At 41.5% G+C, this 12,901-nt stretch overlaps 1 protein-coding gene across 1 annotated transcript in view; it reads left to right on the top strand.

Moving 5' to 3' along the window:
* LOC127009635 (E3 ubiquitin-protein ligase LNX-like) overlaps positions 1 to 11,393 on the top strand; it is a 78,678-nt gene extending 67,285 nt beyond the window's left edge. Inside the window, exons 5-8 of the mRNA XM_050882887.1 lie at positions 2,243 to 2,501; positions 3,920 to 4,758; positions 4,862 to 4,984; positions 5,223 to 11,393. Coding sequence (XP_050738844.1) covers positions 2,243 to 2,501; positions 3,920 to 4,758; positions 4,862 to 4,984; positions 5,223 to 5,705 — 1,704 coding nt within the window. The 3' untranslated portion in view covers positions 5,706 to 11,393. The remainder of the gene's footprint in view (positions 1 to 2,242; positions 2,502 to 3,919; positions 4,759 to 4,861; positions 4,985 to 5,222) is intronic.
* Positions 11,394 to 12,901: the final 1,508 nt, after the last annotated feature.

The raw sequence follows: 12,901 nt of genomic DNA, 5'->3' as shown, positions 1-12,901 counted from the left end.
ATAGTGGCGCCATCTTGCATTGGCTCATGCTGCCCCCCGGAACTCGTTCTTGATTCGCTTGGACGGCTTCCTCTAGAGTCCGGGTTGATGGGTGGTCTTCAGGACAGCATGTGGGTAGTTTTAAGCCACTCGGCGGTGACTGAAAAATCCGAGTGGTAGCGTGGGGATTCGAACCCGCGTCGTCCATCACGCGGTGAATGTGAGCCCAGTACGCTACCAGTTCGGCCACCGCCTACCCGTGTGTGAGTGTGTGTGTGTGTTTGAGTAATTTACCACAGCCTGATCACGTGCTAGACTCGTAATCCCCATTTAGTGCCTTATTGGAAAGAACTTTGGAGCTCGTTTTAACGTATCAACGGGTACTGCTAGGGCCTTACACATCACATTCATCTTCCTTGCTCAAGGGTGAATAGTAATTAACAGCTTGTCACCGGAATTTTGTGGGGAACCTGAACAGGGCTTGAACTTCAGTTTGTCACGTCAGCCTTTCAAGGCAAAGCGCTAGAGGTGTCACCGGTCCATAGCGTAGCCGTAGTGGATGCCTCAGCCTGTTACCCGGCAGGCTGAGCCTCGAGTCGCGCTCAGACCACTATTGTCTTTTATTGCTGACAGAAGTAGTTACTCTCTTTCCTTGAGCAAGGGGATGAGCGTATGCGGTGTGTGAGGTCCCAGCGTTACCCATAGATCTGATCTCTGAGCTCAAAATTAAGCTCTTTCCAGAAGAATACGGAGTGGCGATCACAAGTTCACCACGTGATCAGGCCGTGGGTGAATGAAACACACACACACACACACACACACACACACACACACACACACACACACATTTGCTGATAATCATGATATTCAAGAGGTTCAACATATGCGTTGTAGTCATCTTTTTTTTCTTCAGCACAGGGGAATTCGTTTCGTACAAATAAGGATTCAGGCAGTGATAAAGGAATCGTGGCAAACACTGGGTCATTTTCTTATTACTGCCCATGGAGCTAGGTGGCTCTCACCCTTCAGTGGTGCAGGATAATTTTATTTGAGTGTGGCTGCCTTGATATATGGGTCGAGTTGCCCATGCTGCCCCCTGGCTCTCCTCTTGACTAAAGCCGTTGAAGTAAGAGTTGAGTGAAGATCTAGAAAGCATATGGGTAATCTTCCGCCAGTCGACGATGGTTGAAATTTGTCGTCTCCTTACAGTCGGACTTGAACCCATGTCTTCGGGATCACTACGTTCGCGCCCTAACCACTCGGCCACTATGTTCCCAAATAGTAAAGTTGTGTGCATACGCTGTAGCTGCGCGTGGTTGTAGTGCTCTTCTCCGTACCGCTGACCCTTTGAATCTGAAGTGGGTAAGAAACCATTACCCTGGGACACGAGCCAATATGAAGTCCGGCATTGCTAGTTTACCATTCCCAGGTTTTCCCAGGTGGTCAGTTGAGTAATTCTTCTCAGCAGATGCGACTTTGGTGTGCTGATTTGTGCATCCCGATATAAAATTATGCAGGAAGCAACCAAAGTACAGCCTGCCTGCTCCGATTTTTTTTTTTCAAATTTTCCACAAACGGGTGACTGAGGAAATCATTAGGTGAACTATGTAACCAGAGATATCACAGTATGTTTACCATAGTCTGAAGCAAACAATACCGACCTGACCGCCAGGAAAAACAATTTAGTTTTTACTCCTCTAACATTATATTTTATTGACATAATGGAGACGGTGGTGGCGATGCAACAGCGCTGGTAGTTGAGTGGTATGTGCGTAGTGGTGGCAGCTTGTCCCAGGCATTGGGCGTTTTTTTTTTTTTTTTTTTTACAGCCCCGCCTATAGCGCCGGTAGGCTTTTTTCAGGGCCAGATGGTCGGCCCAGGCTCGTCATGGCGCAGGCAATTTTTATAGTGGCGCCAGTTTTGATTGGCTCATGCTGCCCCCCGGAACTCATTCTTGATTCACTGGACGGTCTCTTCTAGAGTCCGGTTTGATGGGTGGTCTTCTGGACAGCATGTGGGTAGTCTTAGGCCACTCGGCGGTGACTGAAAAATCCCAGGTGGTAGCGTGGGGATTCGAACCGACGTTGTCCATGGCGTGGTGAATGTGAGCCCAGCACGCTAACCACTCAGCCACCGATTACCCCTCCCTGTGTATGAAGCGGTAGGCATGCACTCCCACCACTATCTCCCTTCCTCCAGTGAATTGTGGAGGTGGTGTTACAGAGATGACTGTATTCCTAACCCAACTTTCCTCTTTGTCCAGCGGTGCGTGGTGGTACAGGAAGTGTTCCCGGACGGCCTGGTTGCTCAGGATGGACGCCTTCAGCCCGGCGATCAGATTATAGAGGTAGACGGGGTGGACATGACTTCCGCAACTCATCAGGCTGTGTGTCAGGCCTTGCGGAGGCCCAACGCCGTGTTGCGCCTCGGTGTCTACCGTGAGAGGATCGAAGCGTACCGCACTTCTCCTCCCCCCGGACATGAGGACATACACGGCACCCCAATGGAAAGTGTGGAACAAGGTGAGAATACTCATTGATTTTCCAAGAGGTCAGGCAGATGACGACATGCTCCTTCCTTTACTTGCATACACGTTAACGAGCTTCATCACCATCAGCTGTGGTAACAAACACAAAAACGGGCCTTCAATGCCTCAAACACGACTCGGCATCAATCAGCAAGATAGGCAAATGCAGTGATTTTCTCTTCAAATCCACGCAGCAGGAAGTAGGTCTCGTGTATATCAACAATGGAAAGACAGACGACCTCGGCAGCAATCAGTCTCATTCAGGACTGGGTTCCCTTTCATCATATAGCTGTAATCACACGTTATTTTCAAAATAATGACATTTCCTGAATAATATATATATATATATATATATATATATATATATATATATATATATATATATATATATATATATATATATATATATATATATATATATATATATATATATATATATATGTGTGTGTGTGTGTGTCTGTGTGTGTGTGTGTGTGTGTGTGTGTGTGTGTGTGTGTGTGTGTGTGTGTTGTTGTAGCCAAGAAGTAAATTCTCTTTCAGGCAGACGAGATTAAAGACTACTGCAATTTCAGCATTATTCAGCTTCTGGTGTGTATACATTATATATATATATATATATATATATATATATATATATATATATATATATATATATATATATATATATATATATATATATATATATATATAATATATATATATATATATATACACTTAGATTGCACGTGCCCTCGATTTTCATTTATGTCACATTGACCTCGAACCATGGAGAGAAGTAACCCATTCCGCCGGGACACAAGGCCGGTGTGACATCTGGGTTACCACAGTTTACCTTTCCCAGGATTCTCTGGGTACATATTTATCGACCAGCCCAAAAGGGACGCTGAACAACTGGGTGGGCTGAACGCCATACCCGGGCCGGGAGTAAAACCCAGGCTGGCAGATTCCTAGCTGGGTGTGCTATCCACGTCACAGAGGCACATATATATGGGGGTGTGAATAATGATAATCCTAATCATTGTCATTATTATTAAATGTTATTATTACCGTTCTCATTAGTAATAGTTGTAGTTCTGGTGGTAGTAGTAGTAGTAGTAGTAGTAGTAGTAGTAGTAGTAGTAGTAGTAGTAGTAGTACTAGTACATAGAATTATTACTATTATTATTGTAATCATCATCATCACCATCATCGTCATATCCAACAATTTTATGGTCGATTTGGGAGCACAATCATGAAAATTTGCAACTACGTATATTGTTGGAGGACATTCCTAGATATGAAGTTACACAACTAAGTTAAAATTTATAAAAACATGAGGTGGATGTTGATGACAAGAGATCATCATCTTTAAACCCTAAATAAGCCTTAACCTGTACCCCTGATCCTCCACTCATGACACTCCCCACCCCACAGGTGAAATGATGGCTGTTACGCTACGTAAGGAAAGCAGCCGACAGCTGGGGCTAAAACTTGGGGGGCGCCGCACCGAGCCAGGGATCTTCGTGATGGATGTGCTGGAGGGTTCTGTGGCGGCCCAGGATGGACGGCTCCATCCACATGACCGCATCCTAGCCATCAATGGAGCGGATGTGCGTTATGCCCGTCTGGACCATGCCTCCACCCTCATCCAGGAGTCTCAGAACCGAGTGAGCCTGATAGTGCGCCGAGGACCGGGACCCACCGCATTTGAGTACAGTGGTCGTGCCACTGTCCCATCGCCTGAATGTCCACCCCACGCCTGGCGCTGCAGCCCCAGTGACAACGGGTCTCAAGGCTCACAAGGGGAGGAGCGGAGTGTCAGTGAGGGTGGGTGTGGGGGCGGTCCTCTACAGTATGGCCGATCGGCTTCCTGTGACTCTCTAAGTGACCACAGTCTTGTGTCATCCTCCATGCTCTCATCCCCCAGCACAGGCCTGCCCTCTGATGCAGGAGGAGGGGCTGGTTCTCCTCCTAGAGGCATCTCTCCCACCACATCATCTCCCAGTTATTGCACCTCGGACACTGATGACGTGGATATACATCCCCACCAAGCAGCCAGTGACCCACACTACCAAGCACATCACCATTCCCATCAAGCTGCCGTCAACCCTCAAGTTGACCACAATGTTCACCACACTACCTCTATCTCCCTGCCAGTCACTCCCAGGGGAGGCCAGGTGCCCGACGACACTCATGAATTTGTTGCTGGCCTGAGGCGGCTCCTGCATTCAGAAAATCAGCAACTCCAACAGAAGAATATCACCATAAAAAAGGTATGAGGTTCAATCATAATTACATCACCATTATGTGCAGTAATGTGAAAGTAACAGTTAAACCAACGGCTGCAGTAACTACTAACTAACAATTCTCTGGCAGGGTGTGCGAGAGAGCCTGGGCATGAGGATAGGTGGTGGCCTCGGCAGTAATGAAGGGGACACGCCCATCTATATCGCAAATATCAATACACAGGGACCTGTTGGCAGGCGACGCTCCGTGAAGGTACATCATGTAATACGCAGTGTTACAAACAAACACACACACACACACACACACACACACACACACACACACACATACTCAATTTTTTTACAATGTATAATATTTAAATCATTGGGCAGTAGTTAGTACATTACATTCTTTGATTTTATAGTCATAAAACACTCTGTACCACTGTCTACAAAATGGAGTCTCATTCTAATGCTTTCAATCAGTGCCTGAAGCAACTTTTTATCAACAGAAGGGAGACGTGGTGCTGTCGGTGAACGGGCAGTCACTGGTGGGCCTGACGCATGGGCAGGCTGTGGCGCTACTCAAGGCAACGGCCGAGCTGTCCAGTGTCACACTTTCGCTCCTCGACGGACCAGAAACATCGCTGGGCTCCGCCAACTTTGTGCCGTCATGGCTCTTCTGGCAAAAGCTACCTCGCTCCCTGCATGTCTCCAAGAGCGTGGTGCTGCACCGTGCTCCTGGTGCCTCGCTGGGCTTCAGCATTGTGGGCGGTGCTGACCCTCAGCGCGGCGCAGAGCCCATCCACGTGCTGTTCGTGGTGCAGTCCTCGCCAGCAGCAGCTGACGGAAAACTGCGCTGTGGCGACCGACTGCTGGCAGTGGATGGCCACCCACTGGAGCTGGTGCGGCATGCAGCCGCCGTGGCCCTGCTCAAGCAGGCTGGGCAGCGGGTGCACCTGCAGGTTGTGTCCTGGCTGGGCACGGAGCTGTGACCTACTCTGCAGATCATATTCAAGCCTGGCTGGTCAGAATTGCTACCCTCAAGACTGACACATCATTATGAGGAATGGCTGTGTGGACAAGCATGTCCCACAAGTTCTATTACAGTCACAAGCTTTTTAGTTTCCATTACTTCACCACCAAAAATACAAATGATCAGATGAATTGCCTCACCTGTACACTAATTTAACAGAAGCTTTTTTTCCCATTGTGTAAGCAATCAACATCAGTGATGCCTTCATTTCTATTCATACCGAGTTTCTACTCATCATTTCCATAAACTTTTCAAATTTCTGCATGGAGAATGATTGGTTCTTCATAGGTATAGGCTACACGTTCCTGTATGTGCGTGCATACAACATGCAAAGGTGGTTCTAAATCATTTTGAGATCAACGCTTAGTCTTAAAATAAAATTATACTTGTTACTTCGTTTCCTATGATTTTACTGAATCTAAGGCACTTATTTATGCAGTCCAGTATCTTTTATCAAACAAAAAAATCAGGTACATAACTATTTTTATTTTTCATTGTGCAAATGAGGCAACTATTATTTGAAAATTTTCACACTAATGGAAAAATTCACACAAGGTACCCTGCTGTGCCTCAGACACTCATACCCCATAACCAAGAAGGCCCTGCCTGTCTCTCTGTAAAATTAATGGAAAGCATTATGCTTTCATGGTCATGATGATGATGAATATAATGATGACGATCATGCAGTGTCAATAATCCAAGGTTTCACAACTAACAAAGTGCAGATTCCCCGTGCATCTTTGCTACAATTCATGACATGTCAGAAACACTAACTATATAGTAAGCCATTGCTCACCAGTGTACACTGTAATAAGAATTGATAAGATCTTTGATATATTCACATATAGGTTTTCCAGCTTACAAAACCTTACTCTGCTAATCTTACTATTCAAGATAACGGTGATGCGGGCTGTGGAGCAAAGGCAAGTGCAGGGTTCTGCAGTAAGACATGTCTAATAAACCATTCAGTAAACAGCAGCAGCTTGGATAGCAGGTGTATAGAACAACTAAATATCCACATGAGTCATCAGAATATATTTTCTTGCCTTGGAGTGTATAGTGGCTTATTTGTTTTATTAGTTTCTAAGCAAATATGAAATTGTGTAAGTAATAGTATGACTTTCTTCTAATATAATAAGAAGATACTATATTTTTAACTTGCTGGGAATAAAAATGCTCAATGTTATTTTGCCAAGGTGTGTGTTTAAGGGGTGAGGTGCACAGCATTATCACAATGGAAACCACTGACTCATTTTCTCATGAGGAAAGGCACTGTCAGCCTACTCTATTTCTACCATAGTGCAGACTAATGGTGACCTCTCTTTCCTGTGCAGTGCAATCTACTCTCTCATCACCAATGCAGGCCAGTTTTCAAAATACTAATTACAACTACCACCTAAAAACAAGATGACAAATGGTAACAAAACTATGGTTGAATACTTTTATTTCATCTTTTTTTTTTTTCTCTCCGAGTCTTAGTATTGGAGGATTTCTTGCAATTGAATTTGCTGATGTGAAAGCTTTGGTAAATAACACTGTGCCACAGGGATGAATCATCATTAACAAAACAAATCACAGTATAAACATTATTTACTCTATTCTGTGATGTAAAATATTAGTCACTGATATACCGGCATATTCTTTCATTTTCTGTCATGATTTAATGGGTAGGCATAGTTATTAGGAAAAAGGTATATTTAGGAAAAGGTATGCATAAACAATAACTTGGAACTAAAGATGTGGAGGCACTGTACTGCACAAGGAGTCAAGGCAATCAACAAAAACTACTTCCACCAACTACATCCCCATCACAACTTCTGCTACTGCTACTACTACTACTACTGCTTCTACCATAACCATCTAAACTACTACTGTACTACCATAGGTGTAAATTCCGTTTTATGATAATAATGAGCTCTTGGGAACCCCATCATACAACAACTCATCAACCCTGTTACAATATGTGTTCTTTGACTACCATAACTGCCCTTCAGAAGTGTAAAGCAAACACTTTCATAAGTTATGAATGCATGTTTAACATATTATCAGTATGAGAGGCAGTGCGAATTCCCAATCTGTTGTAGGATGGCTCAATTATCCCACAATAGACAGCAATAATAAGCAAAAAAAGCCTCCCAAGTAAGTAGACAGACTAGGTGAGGATGAACATAGCAGCAACACCATAGATGAATAAAATGTACAGCAAACTTAAATTAACAGTCTAATCCAAACTTAAATTGAAGTTCCCACTTAAGTGAAGTTCCAGTATTTTTTGCTCAATTTAGTGATATGTTCCACAAAATTGAATGCTATTTTTTAAAAATTTTGGAAAAATACATTGTACACCCTCAAGACTGGCACAAGTTTTTGATGGGCACTCATGCCTCTCCTGTGCCATGACACTTAAACACTAGTCCATCCAATAATTTATTGATGTGTTTAATTAATGTGTCAATCAATGACTGACACATTAGGTCAAGTTCATATAGATTTAATAAACTAAATTTTAACTTAATGAGCTAATTCCACTAAATTGAGCAAAAAATAACAGAAAATGCACTGGGAACATGTAGCCTTCAGCATGCTCTGAGCTCAGTTTCAAAATATGGGAGCGTGGATGAGTAACTGAGTTATCAGTATATTTACTTTCTCTCATTTTAAGGGACAATGTGTATAAATTGGAGCAGATCATTATCAATATCACAGATCACTATCACTGGAGCAGATTTAACATGTTAGATGAACTTAGATCTGATAATCTCACATATGTCAGACTTATCATACAAAATGACTTTTCCTGTACTACTACTGCTACTACCACTACTACTACTACTACTACTACTACTACTACTACTATTACTACTACAACTACTATAGTTCAATTAATTATAATTATAAAGTCGATGATTTCACCATAACTAAGTCAAATACCTACATTCTCTTTTCAATGCAGGATACCTAGAGAAGCAGATGACCACTTTAGAAACAAAAGTATATTAAGAAAAAAGTAGAAACTATAAATATATCTGATAAAGCTCAACTTTGCCAGCAATAACAGAGCTTCCTAATTTCTACTGACATCACCAAGTACTTAACAAACACATATTATAATTTAAAAACATAATACATAACAATGACTTTTCAAATGAAATTCAACAATCTTCAGGTAGAGACTAACTTATCTGAATAACAGCCCCAATCAGACAACAACACTGGAGGAACAAACATCTACCCTCATCTGCCTTAAATAAACAAAACCAAGATGCCAATTTCAACCAAGTAGTGGTATGGAAGAATATATGATGTATACATATATTTCTTGCAGCACAAAATGATACACATCAAAAGGTGTACCTAAATTTACAGAAAATTATTTTTCTCAATATGTTATGCAATATTTCACCACAGCTGCCAACTATTACTTGAATCTATTTACGGTGATGAATTGGGAGTACACACCAAATCTACTTTCCTTACTCAAAATATATTAGCAAATAAACAGATATTCATCAGGGTTCACAATAATTATCAGCATTATATTTTATAAGCTTATGAAGTTTAAGGACTTCCTTAATGGCACATAACTGATGTGGAAGCCAGACAACAACAATAAACGTACTATGTACACGGAAATATATGGTGAGGTCAGAGGTGAAGTGATGTACTGTGAGTCTGGATTAAAAATGCTTGTGCCAACATGCCTCCAACTGATAGCCACCTGTGCACTGATACCTGACAAATACCTTTATGCTTAATGTTTTCTAACTTTATGATAAATTATTGCCAACTGTAGGCATACTTGTCCCAGGCAATATACTCTAAAGTGTTATGGGTGCTTAAGATACTAGCACTAAAGACTGGCTGAGTAGTGAAAAGTTTTATAAAGTAAACATGTGAGGAGGGAAAGTCTTATTCCATGAACTTCAGTCATCATTTATGCAAAGATTTAGAGACTATATACAAAGAGCAAATTTCAGGGATTCTTTTTGTGGTAGAGGTTAACGCACCTGGCTACCCGATCCAGATTTGAGTCCAGTCAGGGTAGTCAGCACTTGGCCCACCTAAATGTTTATCCACCATTTAAAGAAGGTCAGTAAAAGGGTACCTGGGTAAACCTGGGGAAGCTAAACTGTGGTAACCCAGATGTCCTACTTGCCCTGTGTCCCAAGGCAATAGGGTCTTACTGACCACAGGCTACAGGGCCAAAGAGACAGAGATGAACACCAAGGAAATGGAAACTTAGCATGAGCCTCCAACTTTTCCTTTGCCATTTCAAAAGAATAACATCAGGTCAATAAAAAAAGAACTGGAATCTAACACTAGTCTTGAAGAAAACAAGTATGAAACTAAAGCTGTACCTTGATGCAAGAAATCAAAAACCTCTAATTCTTGTGAATGCTATTCATTGGCATTTATAAACATTTCAATAAACACATTATTCTTTGCTTATGAAGGAAATTCTATACAACAAATAAGTGAGTATTATATTTAAATGCAAATCTAAATTAATGAAATTAATCTCAGAAGTAAACTTTTATGGATTTATTTTTTCTTTCTCTTAATAAGCTGCTTTTGTTACAAAATGAGACAACTTTGGGTGGAGCAATGTGCCTTGTAGTGTCAGCCTTATAATTATGAGGCCACACACTCTGAGGAACTCTCCTTGCCATACACCATGCATGACAAACAACTTGTGAGGTACCTTGACAGCCTCACAAGACACCTGCTATAGTTGCTCATCTATGGTGTAAATCAATTAAAAGAATATATGATAGTTTGCTACCATTGTGCTCTTAAATCAAGATCTTCAAATAAAATTGTTTTTCTTAGATGTGATAATTGCCACCCACATGGGGGAAAGCAATACACAAGTCTGAATGTTCCAGAATAATTCAACATGAAATCTATTGAAACTGGTAATCATTGTGAAGCTGAAAACTAACATCAAAACAAGCATATGTTTAGACTAGAAACTAAGATACCTAGCAATGTACGTACTTGAGTAACCTATATAGACATCTATGGCCCCTTTGTACTATACTGTAACTGTAACTTAGCAAATACTTGCATCCAGTCTGTTACCCTAGTAACATAGGATCCTTCCAACTATCTATTTACCCACTAGCAACTTCCTAGTGAAAGAGAGAAGAGGGAGAAAGAAAATGATGTACTATACAGAGCTAGTGAAAAATCTGTATCTATTAATTCCACATAGACATCATAATTTATTTAGGTATTGCACCTTGACTTTGGTGGGCAATCACTCCTTCACTAAGACCATGGGAGGTGAAGGAAGAACTACCTTGAGTGCCTGCTTGTTAGAGCTGTGTGAGAACTGAGTGAAAAGAAACCCCTCAATAGGATATAAATGACATTTTGTGCTGTGACTGTGTGAAGGAAAATTAAAAATGTTAAATAAAGGGTGAAAAGAAATAATCAGAATGGTAACTTAGTTTGTTTTGTGGTGTGCATGTGAAACTGAACAGTGGGTAAGTGAGCAGCAGACACACAAAAGCTCTGCATGGTACATCTAAGTCTCACATATATCAGCACATTGGACAGGGTGAGTGATAGAGGGAGATTAGGAAAGGCAGCAAGCATTTTGTATTCCTGAATACAAACTGACATTAAAAAAAAAATATTGGAAGTCACTCTTTACTTCCCTTCAATCTATAATGCTTCACTTAGAACAAAATCTTCATCTTTGTGTTTATTTATTCATAAACAGATGTTAAAAACCCTTTATCTGTACAAAATTAGACTAGTAACATGTTATTTGATTCTTCATGAAAGAGAAAGAAGTCAACAATGAAAATTTGAATTTGAAAATTACCTAAAAATGAATACAAGTGAGGCAACCAGGCTCCACTGCGTCAATACAATAACACCAAAAAGAGAGAAAGAAAAAGAGAGAGAGAGAGAGAGAGAGAGAGAGAGAGAGAGAGAGAGAGAGAGAGAGAGAGAGAGAGAGAGAGAGAGAGAGAGAGAGAGAGAGAGAGAGAGAGAGAGAGAGAGAGAGAGAGAGAGAGAGAGAGAAAAAAACTTCTCCCAAAATATGTTCATCTTAATCTTGCCTTTCATTTACTGTTCAGAGGGGCATACACACATGCCCATCATATTTCATAATACCCATCTTACTTGTCATCCATAATATCCTAGAACTATCCATGTTTATCCATTCCCACCCACACTCTTGGAGAGACCAATACCACACACCCTTCCTTACCTCTCCCCTTCTCTACGCTGCCCACACTTCTACACTTTCCCACAGCCTCTCTATATCACTTCCCAACACCGTATCCTTTCAGGTGCATTTCCCAATACCTGACACATCTACCTCTCTTTTCCCCAATGTTTCTATACTTTATCTCTCCTTGCCTTCATTATTCAGTCCATTCATATTCACAGATATCTTATGGAGCACCTCCTTCTTCTCTTCCTCTCTTTCCCCAGGACATAGATATTTTCCAGCTACCCACAAAGGGGCGAATGACAGCTGGCAGGATCAACATTGCTCCTTTGCAGAGGGACACAATGCATTGGAGTATCAGAAACCAGAGGCTAAGATTATGTTACGCACAAAAAAAAAAAAAAATACAGGATCCACTGCCACAGCTCATGGAGAATAAGAATACATATATACAAAATTGAAAATAAACTCCATAAAAAACTAAATATTTGATCTTCCATTTAATTTCTCAATATATAAAAATAAAAGACAAGTCAAACCATAAAAGGATGGCTAAAATGAATTGTGGTGGAATAACAAGGCCACGCTGTGAAGGCGGGGTACGGCTTGATTACCACAAGCAACACTTGCAATAGTCCTTGAGGTGCTGCTAGTTCTCAAATATCCAATATTGTAGCTTTACAGTGTAATAGTTAATCTAAAGCCTCACTGATTACGATACTGCCACGGCACAAATCAGTAATAAAGCAATAGTCTGGCTCGGCTAATCGTACGGTTCAAAGGTGCCATGTGAAGAATAATCCAAGAGTGCAGAGTTGCCACGTTTTTAACCCCACGTTGGTTGCCTCTCTCTCTCTCTCTCTCTCTCTCTCGTGGTGTTACCGCCGCGAGGATTTGAACGTATTTTTTTCTTACTATTGTCAGCTGACTTTAACGTACATTCCTTCACAATATAATCTAAATAT

Source organism: Eriocheir sinensis, chromosome 41 (assembly GCF_024679095.1).
Source record: "Eriocheir sinensis breed Jianghai 21 chromosome 41, ASM2467909v1, whole genome shotgun sequence".
Taxonomy (NCBI): domain Eukaryota; kingdom Metazoa; phylum Arthropoda; class Malacostraca; order Decapoda; family Varunidae; genus Eriocheir; species Eriocheir sinensis.
The sequence above is the reverse complement of the archived record's forward strand: the minus strand, read 5'-3'. Positions and strand labels throughout refer to the sequence as shown.